This window comes from Salvelinus sp. IW2-2015, linkage group LG13, assembly GCF_002910315.2.
Source record: "Salvelinus sp. IW2-2015 linkage group LG13, ASM291031v2, whole genome shotgun sequence".
NCBI classification, from domain to species: domain Eukaryota; kingdom Metazoa; phylum Chordata; class Actinopteri; order Salmoniformes; family Salmonidae; genus Salvelinus; species Salvelinus sp. IW2-2015.
This window is the reverse complement of record NC_036853.1, coordinates 41,688,051-41,712,719: the sequence shown is the minus strand read 5'-3', so window position 1 is coordinate 41,712,719 and position 24,669 is coordinate 41,688,051. Positions and strand designations below refer to the sequence as shown.

Here is a 24,669-nt window from a genome sequence, read left to right as displayed (position 1 = left end):
CCACTACACCGGAGGTATATGATGGAGATAGAACTCAAAATAAGTATGTTTGCATGTTTTGTAAGGAATATACTTAAAGCATAAAACAAAGGTTGAACAATGTGAACCTTGCGTTTTGTCGCTTCACTGATGGCTGCTTCCGTGGCTGGTGTAGCGAGTCTCATTGATTATAACGGGTGTGTTTCAACTGTGACTGACATACATTCAAAAAAATATGTGATGCTTCCAGTGAAGTTTTTATTGTAAGGATTAGAAATGACAATAGTTGTGAGAATATATATTTTATGATTCCATTTGAAGTGACATTGTGATTAAAGTGAAAGTTGTTTTCCTCTCTTCATGCATTTTGTCTCCCTCAAAGTATGAATATCCGCCACAACGACGTTCTCACCATATTCGATGGTCACGACCTCATGTCCCATGTGATTGGCCAGTACCTGGGGTCACGAGAGCGTTTCCAGGTCGTGTCAGGTGGTTCTGAGGTCACTATTCAGTTCCAGAGTGACCCTGACGATTCCTCCTTTATTCTCAGCCAGGGGTTCCTTATTCACTACCGTGGTAAGTACACATACAGGACTTTTACATACAGGACATTACATTCACATAAAGGACATGATATGCAGAACATTGATTGCCCATACATAACATCACCCAAATACAATATGTACATTTTCCTGGTGTGTATTCAGTGAGGCAATATGTTAATAAATGTAGATATAATATGAACAGACAATACGATTTACGTATTCTACCTCAATTGTGTGTTCTACACAATTATTTTTCAATCTGAATGTTCTGTAACATTATATCCTCCTGAACAAGCACTTGGTTTATCCTACATCTAATGACATCAACTTCTTTCACATCCAGAGGTAGAGCCTAATGACACCTGCCCTGCCCTCCCTCAAATCGAATTTGGCTGGATTAGCTCCTCCCACACCTCTCCCGTGAGGGGAAGTGTGTTGACCTATCAGTGCCAGCCGGGGTATGACATCAGTGGCTCTGACATCATCACTTGCCAATGGGATCTTTCCTGGAGCAATAGCCCACCCACCTGCATCAAAGGTGAGCTAAAGTGTGTTCCTGCCCGACTACATTGCTGACTCATGCCAGATCATATGTTATCCATTGGTTGACGCAACGCAACACCTGAGCAGGGGAACACAACCCGAACTTCCAACAAAACTTAGGATGTGTTTGAGAGCATCAATTTTGCTCCTTTGCTGATCACCGACTGAGCATACTAACTGATTTAAAAATCACTTTACATCTTAGAGGTTGAGTAAAGCTTAGGTTCAATCAGATCTAGCGTTAACTGGCGATAGCCAACACAATAGCTGTTTTGGTGGTGTTGGAGGTGGAACTGCATTGGCGTTTTCAAATTGGTGAGCAGCTGCACTTGATAATTGTCATGAAGCCAGACTTGTCCCACTCGAGTTCGAAGTTCAGAAAGAGAAAGTGTAGGCTACAATAATGACACTCAAATTAAAAATCATTAAACAAAATAATGAGAATATTATATATTATTCCAGTGTTCGAACTTGTAAGCAAGGCTATATGGGATTACTCTTAATGCGACTCTGAGCAGCCAATGGCAATGTCTGCGTTAGGTATACGGCCAGGAGACGTTTGTAGATTTGACAGCTCTAACACAGTTCCACCTCCGACGCCGCCCAAACAACCACTATGCAGATGTTGGCTAAATTGAATAGAGCCTTAGGTCCTTTCAGACACTTAAAGGGAAGATTGCAGAAATAGGTTGCTGGTAAACATTCTGATCATGTTTCCAATTAAAAGTCCCAATATGACATATCACTTTACATTTGTATTTTGGGAGAAATGTACATTTATCCGAATTTGAGATGTCATGTTGGAAAAGTGTTTGGAAAAGTGATGTCAAGAGAATAACACACGAGTGAATACACAGCAGGAGTGAGCCACTGTCCACATAAGACGGTAAAGACCCACATCATACCGAGTCCTCATTGGCACTGAATAAAACCAACTTATCATCTGACCATATCCTGTGATTTCTTTATTCTGTATCAGCAAAAAATGTATCACTTATACGGTGTGTAGGCTTTTAGCATAGTCCTGCTGGCTTACCCCTACTAGCTAACCACTAGCAGCCTTGAAACACATCACTTATTAGCAGTTCAGCACATCTGCATTTCTCGTGCTGTTACACAAAATCAAGATAAACTTTTACCATCATAGTAGACATTGAACATCTATAACAAAAAAACTCTGTTGTTGGGCGATAGTTGCGTCATACTACAGCACAGCTTGCAGCGTGCTGCATAAATGTATGGCACATTAGAGTGCATGAAGTCATATTATTTTACTGTCAGCCATTGTTGTCATTAATGCTAGTTTGACCACCAGAGGGCATCTTTGAGAAGCGAAGTTATTGAAATGACATGGAGCTCTAGACCTAAGAGTCATGTTTACTGTAGCTGTTTTAGCTTAACTTATTTATTGGCATAAAGGCCTAATTCAATATACAGTATATCAATCATTCAGTCATTCATTCATTTGTGCATGTCATCACACAGCATGCAAGTCATCCAAGTCTTAAAATACAGTCAAGCATTTTAGTTATAAAACAAAATAACAAAGAGATTCTTGAATAATTAAACAATTAATGAACCGCATTTGACTGTTTTTAATATTGGCTGTACTAGAGACTTTAAAACCTTTTATTTTTCGAAATTTTGCTTAATTAAATTGATTAATATTATGGTGTTTCTATTCCAAGAAAAACGAAAATGCATTTTACAGTAGCCTACGTAGGCCTCAGGGTTTCCGTTAGACAAAAATGGCGCTGTACAAAGTGACCGGTTGGGAGTAGGCCTAGGCTGCTAAATGACTGCGAGGGAAGAGCAAAATAATCACAACATTTCCACACCCTAATTGTAGGCTAACCAATACCCAAACGGAGTATGTGAAAATACAAATCGGATTTATCAAGACCAGTCCCCATGCTTGTCTCAAAGCAGCGCAAATCGGTGCTAAAGTAGTTGACCACACACAGATAGGTTATTACTTCAAATCCTATTGTAACAATTGGATGACTTTGGGTGTTTAAGTAAGCAACAATTTGTTGCCTTCATTAGCCTACTTTATTCCAATATTTCTGTCATTCAGGGATATTTATTCCCATAGTAATTCGTTATGGATCAATCCAGATGTGGTTAGAAAACAGTGCATTTGGTGGGCTATTCAAAGAGATGGAAGAAGTGATATGCCTCGCAAACATCCCTTAATACATTTAAAGTCCCAATGAATAAACCGCAACATTTCGGCTAAAGCGATTGAATTCACGAATGCATTTGACTTTTTTAAATAGTGGCTGTACTTGTCATACCCTGATCTGTTGCGTTTGTCTTTGTGCTTGTCTCTACCCCMCTCCAGGTGTCGCCCATCTTCCCCAATATCCCTAGTGTATTTATACCTGTGTCCTCTGTTTCCCTGTTGCCAGTTCATTTTGTTCGTCAAGCCTACCAGCGGTTTTCTCCTTGCTCCTGTCTGTTTCTAGTTCCTGTTTTCTAGTTTTCCCGGTTTTGACCATTCTGCAAGCCCTGACCCTGAGCCTGCCCGCCGTTCTGTACCTTTTGGACGCTGGAGATTCCGGAACCTGCCAAGCTTTTTTCTCCCAGTGCACCCTCATTTTTGAGCTGCAGCCTTCTTCCTTCCCCTTGGACCGCTCGAGGATAGCGTACATCATAACGCTGATGTCCGGGAGGGTACTTGCCTGGGCCACGGTGGTGTGGGAGCAACAGTCCACTGTCTGCCTCAGTCTGGAGGAATATCGGAGGAAGTAAAGGACGGGCTTGCAGCCCGGGACTACTGACGGATCTCGACTCGCTCACCGCCTTGACCATTCGGAACGATGGGCGACTACGGGAGCGAAGGAAGGAGAGGAGGTTCGATTTCACTCGCCCGCCCAAGGCATCCACCTTGCCTCCGAGACTTCCCGGAAGTCTCCGATGGCTCTGTTGCCGAGAGAACCGGAGGCTACCCGAGTTCCCCCGAGAGTCTCCGAAGTCTGCCAATTAATCTCTTCCTGAGCTGATGCAACTAGGCAGAGCTAGGCTGTCCCCAGCCGAACGGCTATACAGGCTTCACATGAAGAGTTGCCTGTATTGCGGGACTGCTGGTAATTTCATGGCCACCTGTCCACTAAAAGACCAGGCTCACCAGTAGGAGCGAGTACTCTGGTAGGCCATATGGAGAACTTTTCCTCTCCCGTTACTCACACCCCTTTTCATGCCATCTTGCTGTGGGGGAACCAGTTGAAATCTTTCTGGGTACTCTCTCAACTCCAGGACCACACACCAGCAAAACATTTTTGGGCCTGATGCAGGACTCTAGCGCCAGAGACGAGAGACTCTCGGGACATTCACACCTCCAATAATTTACGAAAATATAGTACATTTGTGCCACAGTTTAGACTACCAATAGATCAGTGTTCTAACTCCCCCTTGTGATAGGCCCAAAAATGCTATTTTACAGTAAACAAATTGACAAAATAATGTTAGCATGCTTACAGGGAAGTACACTCAACAAGCACAGCACTTACACAAATKACTGATTATTGGCTGAGAGAAATTGATGATAAAATGAACATGAGGGCTGTCTTGTTAGCTGTCTTGTTAGACTTCAGTGCAGCTTTTGACATTATTGATCATAGTCTTCTGCTGGAAAAACGTATGTGTTATGGCTTTACACCCCCTGCTATAATGTGGATAAAGAGTTACTGGTCTAACAGAGCACAGAGGGTTTAGGCCCCTTGCATTTTTCAATGTTAACTAACGATATGCCACTGACTTTGAGTAAAGCCAAAAGTAAAGTTTCTATGTATGCGGATGACTCATCACTATACACGGCAGCTACTACAGCGACTAAAATGACTGCAATAGTCAACAAAGAGCTGCAGTTCGTTTCAGAGTGGGTGGCAAGGAATAAGTTAGCCCCAAATATTTCTAAAACTAAAAGCATAGTATTTGGAACAAAACACTCACTAAACCCTAAACCTCAACTAAATCGTGTAATATATAAAGTGGAAATTGAGCAAGTTGAGATGACTAAACTGCTTGGAGTAACACTAGATTGTAAACTGTCATGGTCAAAACATATTGATGCAGTAGTAGCTAAGATGGGGAGAAGTCTGTCTATAATAAAGCGATGCTCTACCTTCTTAACAACACTATCAACAAGGCAGGTCCTACAGGCCCTGGTTTTGTCGCACGTTGACTACTGTTCAGTCGTCTGGTCAGGTGCCACAAAAACGGACTGTGTTTGACCAGATACAATGCTATTTCACAGTAAACAAATTGACAACAGACTTTCAGCACGCATATAGAGGACACTCAACAAGCACAGAACTTACACAAATGACTGATAATTGGCTGAGAGAAATTGATGATAAAATGATTGTGGGGGCTGTCTTGTTAGCTGTCTTGTTAGACTTCAGTGCAGCTTTTTACATTATCTATCATAGTCTGCTGCTGGAAAAACGTACGTGTTATGACTTTACACCCCCTGCTATAATGTGGATAAAGAGTTACTTGTTTAACTTCACTAGGGTAGGGGGCAGCATTGGGAATTTTGGATGAAAAGCGTGCCCAAATTAAACTGCCTGCTACTCAGCCATGAAAGCTAGAATATGCATATAATTAGTAGATTTGGATAGAAAACACTCAGAAGTTTCTAAAACTGTTTGAATGATGTCTGTGAGTATAACAGAACTCATATGGCAGGCAGAAACCTGAGAAAAAATCCAACCAGGAAGTGGGAAATCTGAGGTTTGTAGTTTTTCAACTCTTTGCCTATCGAATACACAGTGTCTATGGGGCCATATTGCACTTCCTAAGGCTTCCACTAGATGTCAACAGTCTTTAGAACCTTGTTTGAGGCTTCTACTGTGAAGTGGTGGCGAATGAGAGGGGATTGAGTCAGAGATCTGCCAGAGAGCCACGAGCTGGCCACGCGCGTTCACGTGATAGTTAGCTTGCGTTCCATTGCAATTCTACAGACAAAGGAATTATCCGGTTGGAACATTATTGAATTGATTCTATACATCGTTTGACATGTTTCTACGGACTGTAACGGAACTTTTTTACTTTTCATCTGCACCTAGTGATCGCGCCTAATGAATTTTGATTACTGGGCTAAACGCGCGAACAAAAAGGAGGTGTTTGGACATAAATGATGGACATTATCGAACAAAACAAACATTTATTGTGGAACTGGGATTCCTGGGAGTGCATTCTGATGAAGATCATCAAAGGTAAGTGAATATTTATAATGCTATTTCTGACTCCTGTTGACTACACAACATTGCGGATATCTGTTTGGATTGTGTTGGTCTCTGAGCGCTGTACTCAGATTATTGCATGGTGTGCTTTTTCCGTAAAGTTTTTTTGAAATCTGACACAGCAGTTGCATTAAGGAGAAGTGGATCTAAAATTCCATGCATAACAGTTGTATCTTTTAGCAATATTTATTATGAGTATTTCTGTAAATTGATGTGGCTCTCTGCAAAATCACCGGATGTTTTGGAACTACTGAACATAACGCGCCAATGTAAACTCAGATTTTTGGATATAAATATGAACTTTACCGAACAAAACATACATGTATTGTGTAACATGAAGTCCTATGAGTCTCATCTGATGAAGATCATCAAAGGATAGTGATTTAATTCTATTTCTGCTTTTTGTGACTCCTCTCTTTGGCTGGAAAAATGGCTCTGACCTAACATAATCGTTTGGTGTGCTTTTGTCGTAAAGCCTTTTTGAAATCGGACACTGGATGGATTTACAACAAGTTTATCTTTAAAATGGTGTAAAATACTTGTATGTTTGAGGAATTTTAATTATGGGATTTCTGTTGTTTTGAATTTGGCGCCCAGCAGTTTCACTGGCTGTTGACGAGGTGGGACGCTACCGTCCCACATACCCTAGTGAGGTTAACAGGAAGCCAGTGTAGGGAGGCTAGCACTGGAGTAATATGATCAAATCTTTGGTTCTAATCAGGATTCTAGCAGCCTATTTAGCACTAACTGAAGTTTATTTAGTGCTTTATACGGGTAGCCAGAAAGTRGAGCGTTGCAGTAGTCTAACCTAGAAGTAACAAAAGCATGGATACATTTTTCTGCATCATTTTTGTCCCGAACATTTCAGATTTTTGCAATGTTACGTAAATGGAAAAAAGCTGTCATTGAAACAGTCTTGATATGTTCGTCAAAAGAGAGATCAGGGTCATCACAAAATGTAGTTGAGGTTTAGGGTTTAGTGAATGATTTGTCCCAAATACTATGCTTTTAGTTTTTGATCTATTTAGGACTATCTTATTCCTTGCCAGCCGTGCTGAAACCAACTGCAGCTCTTTGCAACATTTAACAGTCATTTCAGTCGCTGTGGTAACTGACATGTATAGTGTTGAGTCATACATAGTGGCTTTACTTTACTCAAGAGATTGAAAAAAGTAAGAGGCCTACTAGACAGCTGCCCTAGGGAATTCCTGATTCTACCTGGATTATGTTGGAGAGGCATCTCTGTATTCTGTTAGACAGGTAACTCTTTATCCACAATATAGCAAGGGGTGTAAAGCTATAACACATATGTTTTTCCAGCAACAGACTATGATCGATAATGTCAAAAGCTGCGCWGAAGTGTAACAAAACAGACCCCACAATCCTTTTATCATAATTTCTCTCAGCCAATCAGTCATTTGTGTAAGTGCTGTGCTTGTTGAGTGTCCTTTCCTATAAGCTTGCTGAAAGTCTGTTGTCAGTTTGTTTACTGTGAAATAGCATTGTATCTGGTGAAACACATTTTTCCCCAAAAGTTTACTAAGGGTTGGCAACAGGCTGATTGGTCGCCTATTTGAGCCAGTAAAGGGGGCTTTGCTATTCTTAGGTAGCAGAATGACTTTTGCTCCCTCCATGCCTGAGGGCACAAAATTTCTAGTAGTCTTACATTGAAGATATGGCAAATAGGAGTGGCAATATCGACCGGTATTATACTCAATAACTTTCCATCCAAGTTGTCAGACCCCGGCGTCTTGTCATCAAATCAAATCAAATTGTATTTGTCACATACACATGGTTAGCAGATGTTAATGCGAGTGTAGCGAAATGCTTGTGCTTCTAGTTAAATGTAAATGTAGTTCCGACAATGCAGTAATAACCAACGAGTAATCTAACCTAACAATTCCACAACTACTACCTTATACACACAAGTGTAAAGGGATAAAGAATATGTACATAAAGATATATGAATGAGTGATGGTACAGAACGGCATAGGCAAGATGTAGTAGATGGTATAGAGTACAGTATATACATATGAGATGAGTAATGTAGGGTATATAAACATAAAGTGGCATAATTTAAAGTGGCTAGTAATACATGTATTACATAAAGATGGCAATAGACAACAAGATGTTGATAGACAACAATAATCTTTTCTCCTCATCCACTCACTTTATGGAATTCAAAATTACAACGCTTGTCTTTCATAATTTGGTAAGATATACAGTTGAAGTCGGAAGTTTATGTACACTTAGGTTGGAGTCATTAAAACTCGTTTTTCAACCACTCCACAAATTTCTTGTTAACAAACTATAGTTTTGGCAAGTCGGTTAGGACACCAACTTTATGCATGACACAAGTCATTTTTCCAACAATTGTTTACAAACAGATTATTTCACTTATAATTCACTGTATCACAATTCCAGTGGGTCAGAAGTTTACATACACTAAGTTGACTGTGCCTTTAAACAGCTTGGAAAACTCCAGAAAATGATGTCATGGCTTTAGAAGCTTCTGATAGGCTAATTGACATAATTTGAGTCAATTGGAGGTGTACCTGTGAATGTATTTCTAGGCCTACCTTCAAATTCAGTGCCTCTTTGCTTGACATCATTGGAAAATCAAAAGAAATCACCCAAGACCTCAGAAAAAAATTGTAGACCTCCAAAAATCTGGTTCATCCTTGGGAGCAATTTCCAAACGCCTGAAGGTACCACGTTCATCTGTACAAACAATAGTATAAACACCATGGGACCACGCAGCCGTCATACCTCTCAGGAAGGAGACGTGTTCTGTCTCCTAGAGATGAACATACTCTGGTGCTAAAATTGCAAATCAATCCCAGAACAACAGCAAAGGATCTTATGAAGACGCTGGAGGAAACAGGTACAAACGTATCTATATCCACAGTTAAAAGGGTCCTATTTCGACAAAACCTGAAAGGCCGCTCAGCAAGGAAGAAGCCACTGCTCCAAAACCGCCATAAAAAAAGCCAGAGTACGGTTCCAACTGCACATGGGGACAAAGATTGTACTTTTTGGAGAAATGTCCTCTGGTCTGATGAAACGAAAATAGAACTGTTTGGCCATTATGACCATCATTATGTTTGGAGGAAAAAGGGGGATGCTTGCAAGCAGAAGAACACCATCCCAACCGTGAAGCACGGGGGTGTCAGCATCGTGTTGTGGGGGTGCTTTGCTSCAGGAGGGACTTGTGCACTTCACATAATAGATGGCATCATGAGGAGGAAAATTATGTGGATATATTGAAGCAACATCTCAAGACATCAGTCAGGAAGTTAAAGCCTGGTCGCAAATGGTTCTTCCAAATGGACAATGACCCCAAGCATACTTCCAAAGTTGTAGCAAAATAGCTTAAGGACAACAAAGTCAAGGTATTGGAGTGGCCATCACAAGGCCCTGACCTCAGTCCTGTAGACAATTTGTGTGCAGAACTGAAAAAGCGTGTGCGAGCAAGGAAACCTGACTCAGTTACACCAGCTCTGTCAGGTGCCAAATTCACCGAATTTATTGTGGGAAGCTTGTGGAAGGCTACCTGGAACATTTGACCCAAGTTAAACAATTTAAAGGCAATGCTACCAAATACCAATTGAGTGTATGTAAACTTCTGACCCACTGGGAATGTGGTGAAATAAATAAAAGCTGAAATAAATCAGTCACGCTACTTTTATTCTGGCATTTGACATTCTTAAAATAAAGTGTTGATCCTAACCTAAGAGGGAATTTTTACTAGGATTAAATGTCAGAAATTGTGAAAAACTCAGTTTAAATGTATATGGCTAAGGTGTATATAAACTTCCGACTTCAACTGTACTTGGATGTGTAGTGTCAGTGTTTGTTATTGGCATGTCATGTCTAAGTTTGCTAATGTTGCCAATGAAAAGATCATTAAAGTAGTTGGCAGTTGTCACGAACCGGCTCAAAGTTCATAACAGAAAAGGAGACAACGTGGAGATAAGGAATAACGAAATATATTTATTAACGGAAGAAAACTAAATAGAATTAACAATGGTGTGTGTAGTCAGTAATCAGTAGTGTAAGTGAGTGTTTGCGTGCATAAATGTGATGATGAGGGGTGTTAAAAGGTTCCAAAGCAAACAAACRGCCACAAAAAGACCACATCCCAAATCTATCTGTGTCTGCATGGAGATTGTCTCCCCAATGAATGCGGAAGAGGTGTATTTATCCCGGGACACACCCGAGCCCAGGTGTGTCCCATTTCGCTGACGACCCTCCAGGCTCCGTCCACCGACATCTTATTTAGGAAAACAAGAGCAAAGAGTATCAGTGGGTTTTGTGAAGAATGAGCCATCTGATTCAATGAATGACAGAGCTGAGTTTGGCTTTTTGCCCAAAATGTCATTTAAAGTGTCCAAAGCTTTTTACTATCATTCTTTATATCATTTATCTTTGTTTCATAGTATAGTTTCTTCTTTATTTAAATTCAGTTTAGTCACATGATTTCTCAATTTGCAGTATGTTTGCCAATCGATTGTTTTGCCAGACTTATTTGCCATACCTTTTGCCTCATTCATCTCAACCATACCATTTTTCAATTCCTCATCAATCCAAGGGGATTTAACAGTTTTCACAGTCCATTTTCTTAATGGGTGCATGCTTGTTAGTAACTGGAATAAGCAATTTCATAAATGTTTCAAATGCAGCGTCTGATTCGTCCTCATTACCCACCACAGACCAGCAAATATTCATTACATCATCAACATAGCAATCACTACAAAACGTATTGTATGAGCTCTTAAACACTATATTAGGCCCAGCCTTTTCTTCTTAGATATGGCTACTTAATTGTGATCACTATATCCGATGGATTTGGATAGTGCTTTAAAGCAAATTTCTGCACCATTAGTAAAGATGTGATCAATACATGATGATGATGCACAATTGAGAGCATCCTGTCGGGCTCTATCACCGCCTGGTACGGCAACTGCACCGCCCTCAACCGCAAGGCTCTCCAGAGGGTGGTGTGGTCTGCACAAACCATCACCGGGGGCAAACTACCTGCCATCCAGGACACCTACAGCACCCGATGTCACAGGAAGGCCAAAAAGATCATCAAGGACAATAAGCACCCAAGCCACTGCCTGTTCACCCCGTTATCATCCAAAAGCCGAGGTCAGTACAGGTGTATCAAAGCTGGGACCGAGAGACTGAAAAACAGCTTCTATCTCAAGGCCATCAGACTGTTAAACAGCAATCACTAACTCAGAGAGGCTGCTGCCTACATACAGACTCCAATCATTGGCCACTTTAATAAATGGATCACTAGTCACTTTAAATAATGCCGCTTTAATAATGTTTACATACCTTACATTACTCATCTCATATATATATACTGTATTTTATACCATCTATTGCATCTTGCCTATGCCGCTCGGCCATCGCTCATCCATATATTTATATGTACATATTCTTATTCCATCCCTTTAGATTTGTGTGTATTCGGTAGTTGTTGTGGAATGGTTATATTACTTGTTAGATATTACTGCACTGTCGGAACTAGAAGTACAAGCATTTCGATACACTCGCATTAACATCTGCTGACCATGTGTATGTGACCAATTTGATTTGATTTGATGTCATTCCTGTGCTGTTTGTAAATGCCCTAAGTTGACCAATAACCTGAACCAGGTTGCAGGCACTGGTTACAGTTCGAAGCGTTTTCTTGAGTGGGCAGCACATAAATACATTCATGATTTCTTATTCCAAACAGGTGGCGGTTTGTGTGCAAACTATATGATTAACGTTACTGTGAGAATAATTCTGAAATCTATCAACGATAAGTGTCTTTTTCCTCTCGCTCTCTCTCTGTCTCTCTCCATGTCATTGCGTAAAAATCCATATTGTCTCATGTAGTAAGTGTGTATGTTTATTCTGTGTTATTATTTAGTTAGCTAGTAAATAAATAATTAAACCAATTTGTGTAGTACTGAATCATGAGTAAGGTTGGGTTTTTTGCAGATCCAAGAAGGTTACGACTGTTCAGAATGATGATATGATAAGAGGTAATGATTAATAAGATGACTGTTTATCGATGTAATAGATATACTGTATATCTTATAGAGTTTAATTCTGGAAATGGTAACTCTTTAAACATCCTCTTCTGTGGTGCCCCAAATTCCTAATGAGTTAGTTGTTACATGGTTAATTTAATCGAGTAACAATTAAACATAGTCAGTGGATGAAATAAATAACAGTCATCAGATTAATAAATGTAAAGTCACAACAGGAGTTTTATGTGTCTCTTTTCAAAATAAACAAAGGTAATCATACTATGGTTCATAAGTGGCAGGTTGCCTCAATAGCTGCATCATTTATTTTCAACTTTTGCATGCAAACCCCACTTTGGGAACATAATGCCAAGGTACCAGAGGACAATAGACTCAACATTACAATTCAGCATGATACATGTGGCACCAAAATATATTTAATTAACATATCATTTTTTCTGTTATGATTTGCTCAAGCTATATATTTCATAAATATATTCTGGAAATATATATATATTTTCCCCCCTCATATACTGTATGTACATACACTGAGTGTACAAGACATTAGGAACACCTTCCTAATATTGAGTTGCACCCCTTTTTGCCCTCAGAACAGCATCAGTTCGTCGGGGAATGGACTCTACAAGGTGTCGAAAGCGTTCCACAGGGATGCTGGCCCATGTTGACCCCAATTCTTCCCACCACAGGAGGCTGCTGAAGGGAGGACGGCTCATAATAATGTCTGGAATGGAGCAAATGGAATAACTTCAAACACATGAAAACCATGTGTTTGATGTATTTGATACCATTCCGCTTCAGCCATTACCACAAGTCTTCCCACCACAGGAGGCTGCTGAAGGGAGGACGGCTCATAATAATGTCTGGAATGGAGCAAATGGAATAACTTCAAACACATGAAAACCATGTGTTTGATGTATTTGATACCATTCCGCTTCAGCCAGTACCACAAGTCCGCCCTCCCCAATTAAGGTGCCACCAACCTCCTGTGCTTCCCAGAGTTGTGTCAAGTTGGCTGGATGTCCTTTGGGTGGAGAACCATTATTCCTAGCAGCGTTGCAGTTCTTGACACACTCAAACCGGTGCGTCTAGTTGATACCCCGTTCAAAATATTTTGTCTTGCACATTCACGCTCTGAATGGCACACGTATACAATCCATGTCTCAATTGTTTTAACTGGTGACATCAGTAAGGGATCATAACTGGTCATGGAAAGAGCAGGTGTTCCTAATGTTTTTTATACTCAGTGTATATAATAATGCATTCGTTTTCTATATGTGTTTATTCAGGGACAATGGACAATCATCTACATATCAGAAAAGAAGTGTGCTGGAGTTTACTCATTTAGCTCTGTTTCATCTGTAGTACCAGGGTAGATAAAAAAATGTATACAAATATTAGATCATGTCTTGTATATCCTTATCGTCCGCAGTCCAGCAGTGTCCTGATCCGGGGGAGGTGGTGAACGGAGCGCGTTCGGTACGCCCAGAGTCTGGATTCGCTGTTGGAACAGTGGTGCGCTTCTCCTGTAACCAGGGTTACCAGCTGGAGGGCCCTGGTCAGATCTCCTGCCATGGACGGGATACGGGCACCCCCAAGTGGAGTGACCGCAGCCCCAAATGTGTCTGTGAGTCACTCCCCTGGGGGTTTGTCTGTGTGTGTTGAGATGGATGTCAAACACTGTAATCCTATGGGATTATACAGTGCCTTCAGAAAGTATTCACACCCCTTGACTTTTTCCACATGTTGTTGTGTTACATGGTGGATTAAAATAGATGTAATTGTCTTTTTTTGTCAATGATCAACACATAATACAGTAATGTAAAAATGGAAGAAAAATTGTAACATTTGTATAAAAAAAAGAATATGAAAAATAAAACACTAATATATTGTATCTGGATTAGATAAATATTCAACCCCCTGAGTTGAATCAGCTTTGGCAGCGWTTACAGCTGAGTCTTTCTGGGTAAGTCTCTAAGAGCTTTCCACACCTTGGTTGTGCAACATTTGCCCATTATTCTTTTCAAAATTCTTCAAGCTCAGTCAAATTGGTTGTTGATCAATACTAGACAACTATTTTCAGGTCTTGCTATAGATTTTCAAGCAGATTTAACTCGGCCACTGTCTTGGTAATCAACTCCAGTGTAGATTTGGCCTTGTGTTTTAGGTTATTGTCCTGCTGAAATGTGAATTCATCTCCCAGTGTCTGTTTATAAGTCACCTTCGGCCTCATGGTGAAATCCCTGAGCGATTTCCTTCATCTCCAACAAGTGAGTTTGGAAGGACGCCTGTATCTTTGTAGTGACTAGGTGTATTGATACACCATCCAAAGTGTAATTTATAACTTAACCTTGCTCAAAGGGATATTCAATGTTTGCTTTTACATTTTTTACCCATCTACCAATAGATCTTTGTGGTTCAATCTGTGTTTAAAAATCACTGCTCGATTGAGGGACCTTACAGATAATTGTATGTGTGGGGTACAGAGACAAGGTAGTCATTGAAAAAATTATGTTAAAAAAATGTATTGCACACAGAGTGAGTCCATGCAATTTATGTGACTTGTTAAGCACATTTTTACTCCTGAATTTATTTAGGCTCTCCATAACAAAGGGGTTGAATACTTATTGACTCAATACATTTTAGCTTTTCATTTGTAATTCATTTGTAAACATTTCGAAAAGCATAATTCTACTTTCACATTATCCGGTATTGTGTGTAGGCCAGGGACAAATAATCTCAGTTTAATCAATCTTAAATTATACAAGAAAATGTGGAAAAAGGGCTGTTAATACTTTCTGAATGCATTGCTCTCTCTCTCTCTCTCTCTCTCCGTCTTTATTTCCTTTCCCTAAACAGTGAAGTATGACCCATGCCCAAACCCAGGTGTGCCAGACAATGGTTACCAGACATTGTACAAACATAGCTACCAGGCAGGAGAGACGCTCCGTTTTTTCTGCTATGAGGGCTATGAACTCATTGGGGAGGTTATTATCAACTGTGTCCCGGGCCACCCATCTCAATGGAACAGTCCACCACCCTTCTGCAAAGGTGACATTCTACATTGGACTGCTGGAAATGAGGATGAGGGGTTAGAGGGATTTCAATAAATTCTGCATGAGAATTGAAACACTTGAACATATTGTAAAGAGTGAATGAGGAATGATGATCTTATAATAATAATAATCTGCATCTCTCTATCAGTGGCATACGAGGAGCTGTTGGATGATCATAAATTAGAAGGTGATTTTTCGTTTCCTTCTACATCTTCTTTAGAGGAATTTTGACACTTTTCAACCTCATATTCATTCTCCAGTTCCTTACAAAGACTATGAGATTCATGCTAACACAGGGAGAAGGAAAATGCCTCCCCCTGGCTAGAAACTCGTAGTAGGTTTTTTTTTAAATTACTTTTAATGCAATTTGATGATGTCATGACATTTCTTCTTATTTCTAACTACAGAACATTGAAACGTCATGGTAACCAATTTTCAACAGACAAACCTTGTATGATGAAGTTGTACTTTTGAAACAACGTCATATCTTCACTTTATCTCCACTATGAGATATTTTTAAATCCAGTTTATCAACAAGTTAATACTTGTTATGTTGGATTCACATCTCCATCTCAACCAAAAATCAACGTTGAAGAATAATGCAGGGATTCAATCTGATCACGGGTTGTGGAAAATGTGGATTTTAAGGTCAATGTTCCTGCGTTCATGGAGATCAGCTTCACGGTAAATGCTGCAGATTCCGGCTCAATCATGGGAACACATTGGGAATTCTACAAACTTTTGGCTGTCTTTTTGAGTGGGTGAATATAGGTTGTTATCTCATATATCAATGTCTCAACCAAATATTACCCAATTGCCCACGTTGAAATTACGTGGTGTGCTCAGTGGGATGRTGCTGGAAATAATGAAAATKATGTTGAAAAGTGGTGGAATTCCCCTTTAATCCTCTTGATTTAACTTCTTCTTTAATTGATTATTTTTGATTATTTCCCTAGTATCCCAGTCATTGGAGCCCTCCCACCAGATGCTAAGTGAGAACATTGCCTTGGCAATCATCCTGCCAATCATCCTGGTCATCCTTCTGATTGGTGGAATCTACATGTATTACACAAAGTACGTGCTGCGCAGTTCAGCAGTCTCAATTAAAATGCATTCTTCTTACTTTCACCAAATATTGGCATGGTTTAACCTAACACACACACACACATACATTCACACAAGAGTACTGAGCCATTGCATAGATCAGATATCAGAAGTTGACTGTATGCTGTATTCTCTCCCTTTAACATGTATTTCCCTCTCCCTCGGTGTATGTAGACTGCAGTGGAAGCCACTTTTCTGGAAGTCTCTCTCTCACACCCACTCATACAGCCCAATTACTGTGGAGTCTGACTTCAACAACCCTCTATACGAGGCAGGGGTGAGTATTTTCTCTATTTTTGCCTAATGTGTAAGTATTGCTCAAGCCCTCTCACTTTGGGGCTAGATTCTATCAGATCCGCACTAGCCAGCATAGCAGTTGTTTTGGAAGTCTCTGAGGTGGAACTCCGTTAGAGCTGTCAAATCTACAAGTGGTTCCTTGCGTTACCCTATTACAGACTCTGCCATTGGATGCCACGAAGCGGTAAACACCCAACTTTATACCCGACAAGTCATGCAGCCGCATTACACGTTCAAACATTCTAATGTGTGATGTTCTATTGTCTACAACTCGATTAAACTGATAGGCTAGAAATCCTCCCATCCAAATTAACATGAAAACCTGCATTAGCCTGTCATTATTTTTTATAATGGATAGCCCTGTCTGTGTAACCAACTGGGAATCAAACCCAGGTTATTAGTATAACTAAACCACCAGATAAAATTGTTCTATCTATGTCACTAAGCTAGAGTTTAATGTAGAGCTCATGTACAGGTAAATTGTATCAACTTTAATAAATTGACAAATGTTTTTTCAACTTTTCACCTTTTGGCTAGTATTTAGGAAAATATTCTCTGTAACTTTGCTTTTTATTTGGCTGGAAGTTGCCATGACATTGACTGTAGGTTAATGAAAAGTGAATACTCTCGTCCATTGCTTATGAATCCTGGAGGTTGCATGTCCTAAACTGCTGAGGATATTTTGCTGTAGCATTTAAAACCAACTATTTTCTTCTTCAAATTAATTGTTATTCGGGTCTGTTGTATTGCTACCTGGTTCCTAGGACACACGGGAGTATGAGGTGTCCATTTGAAGAAGAAACGTCTTGAGAAGAATTAAAACACACAGATAGATAAAGAGATCTGGAGGAACAACTTTCTTTTTCTTTCAGATGACTTCTTTCACTCCCATCATCTCCCACTCCGCTATTTCCTCTTCCCTGCCTCTCTCTTTCATTCTCTCTCTTTATCTTTGAGTTTGTGTCTTTACACCTCACTTTTCTTTTGTGTGTCTCTCTAATTTCCCAGTCGCTCTTTCTGTCAGTGATTGTAGGTTTGCGTCTCCTTGGGCCAGATTCAATCCGATCGTGTTTAAGCCGCTAAGCACATTTTAAAGGCAATGTTCCAGCGCTAGTGGAGACGGCATTCACAGTAAATGCTGCATATGTCGGTTCAATTGGAAATTACCTTTAAATGTCAATCGCACTTTAACGTGGATTTTCCACGGCCCAGATTGAATCTAGGCCCTTGTCTCCATCTGTTCATAGTGTGCAGCGATGACTGTCTCCCAGTGGTGTGCTGTTTTCCACAGTTCAACTTTTTGTCTAAAATTAGGATTGGTGCCTTACAGAGGTTAAGTGGTGGATAATATGGAAGGAGAGACATAAAGAGGGAGAAAGAGGAAGAGCTGAGATATATTTATGAGGTAAAAAAGGAAAGCAGACACACTCTCTCTCATGCTCAGTTGCACACAGTATACACACACAGACACACAGAGAGAGAGAGAAAGAGAGAGAGCGAGAGAGATGCATACACACATTGAATGTAAATATTTGGTGGAATATTGAGGCTCATATATACAGAAAATTCAGTGGCAAAATATAACATTGCATAATGTAATGTATCTTCATGTTTCAACTCTCGTTGCCATAGTAAAATGTAAAATTACAAAGCCAGCGTTTCATATTGTTCTTTGCCATTTTTGAAGTGTATTTCCACTTGATGTTGAATGACATTGAGAAAAAGGTGAGGACCTGAATGTTGTCACTCTTATAGCACGCAATGATTGTATATTTTACCGCTTCTGCTGAATCATGTTATTATGATTATCAACGATTATCATTGTTATCAGTGCAAATTTGAAGTTGTTGTATATGCACAATGTTGAAGAAAATAAGCTAACTTGGCTGCTTGCTGTGATGCTGTATTTAACTGATATGCTTTTAGAATTTCTTACCAGTTTATTGTCTGAACAGTAAATCTACTTTAATTCATTGTGCYAATATGGGGGTCCAGGGGACTCTTTTGCATTGTAAAGGTATTATTTGCATTATATTTTGTCATGAAGGCATTATTTATTTGCTGAAATGTAAGATTAAATCAAAGTCTGAATGGTGAAAAGAGGTCTTGTCTTCATTAAATACCAAATGTTTGTAGTCCTGTGTGGCTCAGTCGGTAGAGCATGGTCCTTGCAATGCCAAGTTTGTGGGTTTGATTCCCATGGGGGACCAGTATGAAATGTATGCACTCACTACTGTAAATCGCTCTGGATAAAAGCATCTGCTATATTCTTTAAAAATGTGTTATAGCTTTTAAAGTCTATTGTGCATGTACAGAAGACTGAATGCCCAAGACAAAATATTAGATGTGTACATTGTTTAAGTTTGATCTGTTATACTCTATGGAGGAACTGCTCTTTGGAGGAACAATCACACCAATTTAATCTGTTAATCAGATTGAGGAACAAATTGTGTTGACCAACCCTTTAAGCCTGTCAACCATATTTAATGACACAGGAGATAAGGGTGACAGCACATACTAATTGATACAAAAACACCAATCAAACACAGAGTGGGAAGGAGAAATGCACACAGCAAAATAAACCCAAAACACTGTTTTGGTTCTGTAAATCACCAAATAACAGTAAACGAGCTATTCTAGCATGTGATGTCTGTGCAAATTGGTATCACTTTCATTGTGTTGGCCTATTTCCAGATAGTCAAAAGGATGTGGAATCACAACCATGTCGAGTTCATGTACAGCAATTGCAAAATGGATTTAGTCTTAAAGGGGACTGTGACACATTTACTGTATACATTCATTGCTAGTGACAACAAGGTGAAATTAAACAAAGTAGTTCAAACAGAGAATGTAAATGAGGCTATGGTTCGAAACCTATTGCCCGTGGAGTGTTTAAGAGAGGGAATGTCAATTGCTCAGAGAAGACCCTCAGACTGCCAGTATTTCTGTACCCCCCCCTATTGTTCTCTCTTGCCTGACCTTCAGCTAGCGAGGTATGTTGTCCTTGGCTCTGCAATTTTTCAATTTAAAACCGTGGTGCCTGAGAGCTGTGACTGCGCCAAGGGCTAACATATTGTGCGTTGTCTCTTCGTGCGCAGGGCAAATATAAATCCAACAAACAGACCTCCAGTTGTGGCAGTGTTCTCATTAAATTACATAACGCAGAACGAACCCTACACAGACAATAGACTTTACAAATTGCATGCCTTTAAAAACATTAACGTGCAGCTCAATCAAATCTCAAACACCCAAGATATTGGGAATTACTACTACCACTTATAGACAGAAAGTTGTGGTAGAGGTTTATCAGATGAGGAAATTATAAGCTTTATGAAAACTGAATCACATGTTGACGTTAAAATAAGTGAGGATACACTGAAATTGGTTTTGTCAAATGAGGCACATTTTGGAGGTTTCAGCATTATTTCTATTTAACTAGGCAAGCCAGTCAAGAACAAATTCTTATTTTCAATGACGGCCTAGGAACAGTGGGATATTTGTAAAGTACCTCGCTAGCTGAAGCAACATCTCAAGACATCAGACAGGAAGTTAAAGCTTGGTCGCAAATTAGTCTTCCAAATGGACAATGACCCCAAGCATACTTCCAAAGGTGTGGCAAAATAGCTTAATAAGGACAACAAAGTCAAGATATTGGAGTGGCCATCACAACCTGACCTCAGTCCTGTAGAAAATTTGTGGGCAGAACTGAAAAAGCATGTGCGAGAAGGAGGCCTACAAACCTGAATCAGTTACACTAGCTCTGTCAGGAGGAATAGGCCAACATTTACCCAACTTATTGTGGGAAGTTTCTGGAAGGCTACCCGAAACATTTGACCCAAGTTAAACAATTTAAAGGCAATGCTACCAAATACTAATTGAGTGTATGTAAACCTCTGACCCACTGGGAATGTGATGAAAGAAATAAAAGCTGAAAGAAATAATTCTCTCTACTATTATTCTGACATTTCACATTCTTAAAGTAAAGTGGTGATCCTAAGTGACCTAAAACGGGGCATTTTTACTAGGATTAAATGTCAGGAATTGTCAAAAACTGAGTTTAAATGTATTTGGCTAGGTGTATGTAAACTTCCGACTTCAACTGTATCATACATTTTCAGTAGCTCAGAAATGGATATACAAAAACTGTATCTTAAAATAAATGGATACTGTGACCATTCTTCATGCGAGCTAAAATTAGTTATTGTTCTAGACACTGCGAATGCACTAGATTTCCATGTCTCATATTCAGGCGATATCATAACTTCAGATGAAGATGGCATAAAGACCAATTAGAGCTCCAGATAGGGAGCAACTCTTTTTATTTATTTGTTTTATTTAACAAGGCAAGTCAGTTAAGAACTCCGATTCTTGGCCACTCAGAACAGAAGTGGCATTGGAGTAGATTTTTTTAACAACGCACAAATAACTTTGGGGATTCTGATGAAATCAATTAAAAACTTGAAGAAAAACTTGAAAATTAACCAAATACGGTTATCAAGGGGTTCATACATGTTTTACTAATATGACCAAGCACAGTGCAGCATTTGCTAAGTCCTATGGAGCAGAACTATTGTCAATGTGAATAGTCAAGCAGGAAAGTTGAACAGCCATTCTAAAAGTGAACCATGCAATTCAATGAATGAACTGCAGTGCAGATTATTTGAGGAACTGGGTAATGAGGAAGTTCTGAAAGAAACACAATCACCTTTCATTGAGCGTTTCTTTGAAATACGGACACAAAGCATTAAATAAAATAATATCAGTTAGTGTCCAATGCACAGATCAAAACATTTACTTTAAGAAAGGGCTGTTGGAAACATTTTTCAAAAATGTTCTCCTTGTAATACTAATTTGGTCTGACCTTTTATCCAGATGATTTACAGATGTTTTCACAGGCAAGGTTTTCACAGGGCTTCACAGGCAAGGATATTGCTGCCAGTAAGATTGCACCTAAATCAACCATTTATCAAGAACTTCAAGGAGAGCGGTTCAATTGTTGTGAAGAAGGCTTCAGGGCGCCCAAGAAAGTCCAGCAAGCGCCAGGACCGTCTCCTAAAGTTGATTCAGCTGCGGGATCGGTGCACCACCAGTACAGAGCTTGCTCAGGAATGGCAGCAGGCAGGTGTGAGTGCATCTGCACGCACAGTGAGGCAAAGACTTTTGGAGTATGGCCTGGTGTCAAGAAGGGCAGCAAAGACGCCACTTCTCTCCAGGAAAAACATCAGGGACAGACTGATATTCTGCAAAAGGTACAGGGATTGGACTGCTGAGGACCGGGGTAAAGTCATTTTCTCTGATGAATCCCCTTTCCGATTGTTTCAGTCATCCGGAAAAAAGCTTGTCCGGAGAAGACAATGTGAGCGCTACCATCAGTCCTGTGTCATGCCAACAGTAAAGCATCCTGAGACCATTCATGTGTGGGGTTGCTTCTCAGCCAAGGGAGTGGGCTCACTCACAATTTTGCCTAAGAACACAGCCATGAATAAAGAATGGTACCAACACATCCTCCGAGAGCCACTTCTCCCAACCATCCAGGAACAGTTTGGTGACGAACAATGCCTTTTCCAGCATGATGGAGCACCTTGCCATAAGGAAAAAGTGATAACTAAGTGGCTCGGGGAACAAAACATCGATATTTTGGGTCCATGGCCAGGAAACTCCCCAGAACTTAATCCCATTGAGAACTTGTGGTCAATCCTCAAGAGGCGAACAAACAAAAACCCACAAATTCTGACTAACTCCAAGCATTGATTATGCAAGAATGGGCTGCCATCAGTCAGGATGTGGTCCAGAAGTTAATTGACAGCATGCCARGGCGGATTGCAGAGGTCTTGAAAAAGAAGGGTCAACACTGCAAATATTGACTCTTTGCATCAACTTCATGCAATTGTCAATAAAAGCCTTTGACACTTATGAAATGCTTGTAATTATACTTCAGTATTCCATAGTAACATCTAACAAAATTATCTAAAGACACTGAAGCAGCAAACTTTGTGGAACTTAATATTTGTGTCATTCTCAAAACTTTTGGCCATGACTGTACATCACAGAAGACTGAAATAAAACAAAACAGTTTGCCATAGAAACACTGGCTTTTTGTTGTAAAAAAAAGAATATACACTACCATTCCAAAGTTTGGGTTCACTTAAATGTCCTTGTTTTTGAAAGAAAAGCAACATTTTTGTCCATTAAAATAACGCCAAATTGGTCAGAAATACAGTGTAGACATTGTTAATGTTGTAAATGACTATTGCAGCTGGAAACGGCTGTAACGATCTGGGTGTAGTGGGTGCGAAGTCAGGCGCAGGARGCAGAGAGTTCAGTGGTAGTGCTAATTTAATGCACAAAACGGCGAACATAAGCCACCTCACAAAACACAGGGCGCACACAAAACAAATGCCCCAAAACCGGGGACWGCAACAGTCCAGCAAAACCCACGAAACACGTATACCTCAAACGTGCACCCTAGTTACACAAACAATCCCGCACAAATAGCAGGCGGGCCTGCTGGGTAATATAGCCCAACTAATTAACCAAACACAAAACAGGTGAAACCAATAAACAGAAAAGGGGAAAAAAGGATCAGTGGCAGCTAGTTGTCCGGTGACGACGACCGCCACCCGAACAGGAAGGGGAGCCAACTTCATTAGGAATCGTGACAACGGCAGATTTTTTATGGAATATCTACATAGGCGTACAGAGGCCCATTATCAGCAACCATAACTCCTGTGTTCCTATGGCACGTTATGTTAGCTAATCCAAGTTTATACTTTTTAAAGGCTAATTGATCATTAGAAAACCCTTTTGCAGTTATGTTAGCACAGTTGAAAACGGTTGTTCTGATTAAAGAAGCAATAAAACTGTCCTTCTTTAGACTAGTTGAGTATCTGGAGCATCAGCATTTGTGTGTTCGATTACAGGCTCAAACTGGCCAGAAACAAAGAACTTTCTTCTGAAACTCATCAGTATATTATTGTTCTGAGAAATGAAGGCTATTCCATGTGAGAAATTGCCAAGAAACTGAAGATCTTGGACAACGCGGTGTACTACTCCCTTCACAGAACAATGCAAACTAGCTCTAACCAGAATAGAAAGAGGAGTGGGAGGCCCTGGTGCACAACTGAGCAAGAGGACAAGTACATTAGGGTGTCTTGTTTGAGAAACAGACGCCTCACAAGTCCTCAACTGGCAGCTTCATTAAATAGTACCCGCAAAACACCAGTCTCAATGTCAACAGTGAAGAGGCGACTCCGGGATGCAGAATTCCTCTGTCCAGTGTCTGTGTTCTTTTGCCCATCTTAATCTTTTCTTTTTATTGGCCAGTCTGAGATATGGCCTTTTCTTTGCAACTCTGCCTTTGATTAACATTTATTAATTATGAAATTATGAAAAATATTAATAACATCCACCCATGAGGCCAAAGAGGGCGCTTTTGGTCATTTAGTGCAGGGAAGGGCTAACCAATCTATTTCCCTTAATCTACACTGACATCAATAGTGACATCAATAGCAAGGATCATAGCTTTCACCTGGATTCACCTGGTCAGTTTATGTCATGGAAAGAGCAGGTGTTCCTAAGGTTTTGTATACTCAGTGTATGCATCCTATGACACAGTGCTAGATTTGAACCATATAGTTTCCAGGCACCCCATTTTAAGCTGTTTGACCACAGTAAAATTCCAGCAACACTTCTTATGACTTAGCCTTTTGTTGAAAGTCACCCTACGGACTCTTTTCCACCCCACTTTAGCTGAGACAGGTAGTAGACAGTCCAATACAGTGTATTGCATAGGGGGCTATGGAAGGGGCGGAAGTAAACAGCCAGCAACTGTCCGTACGACACAGTCCCC

The 24,669-nt window shown here is 40.1% G+C and overlaps 1 protein-coding gene across 1 annotated transcript in view; it reads left to right on the top strand.

The window, feature by feature from the left end:
- Positions 1 to 18,914, top strand: part of LOC111971493 (seizure protein 6 homolog) — an 82,062-nt gene extending 63,148 nt beyond the window's left edge. Inside the window, exons 12-19 of the mRNA XM_023998295.2 lie at positions 362 to 558; positions 871 to 1,065; positions 13,796 to 13,990; positions 15,223 to 15,414; positions 15,568 to 15,606; positions 16,376 to 16,493; positions 16,698 to 16,800; positions 17,585 to 18,914. Coding sequence (XP_023854063.2) covers positions 362 to 558; positions 871 to 1,065; positions 13,796 to 13,990; positions 15,223 to 15,414; positions 15,568 to 15,606; positions 16,376 to 16,493; positions 16,698 to 16,800; positions 17,585 to 17,614 — 1,069 coding nt within the window. The 3' untranslated portion in view covers positions 17,615 to 18,914. The remainder of the gene's footprint in view (positions 1 to 361; positions 559 to 870; positions 1,066 to 13,795; positions 13,991 to 15,222; positions 15,415 to 15,567; positions 15,607 to 16,375; positions 16,494 to 16,697; positions 16,801 to 17,584) is intronic.
- Positions 18,915 to 24,669: the final 5,755 nt, after the last annotated feature.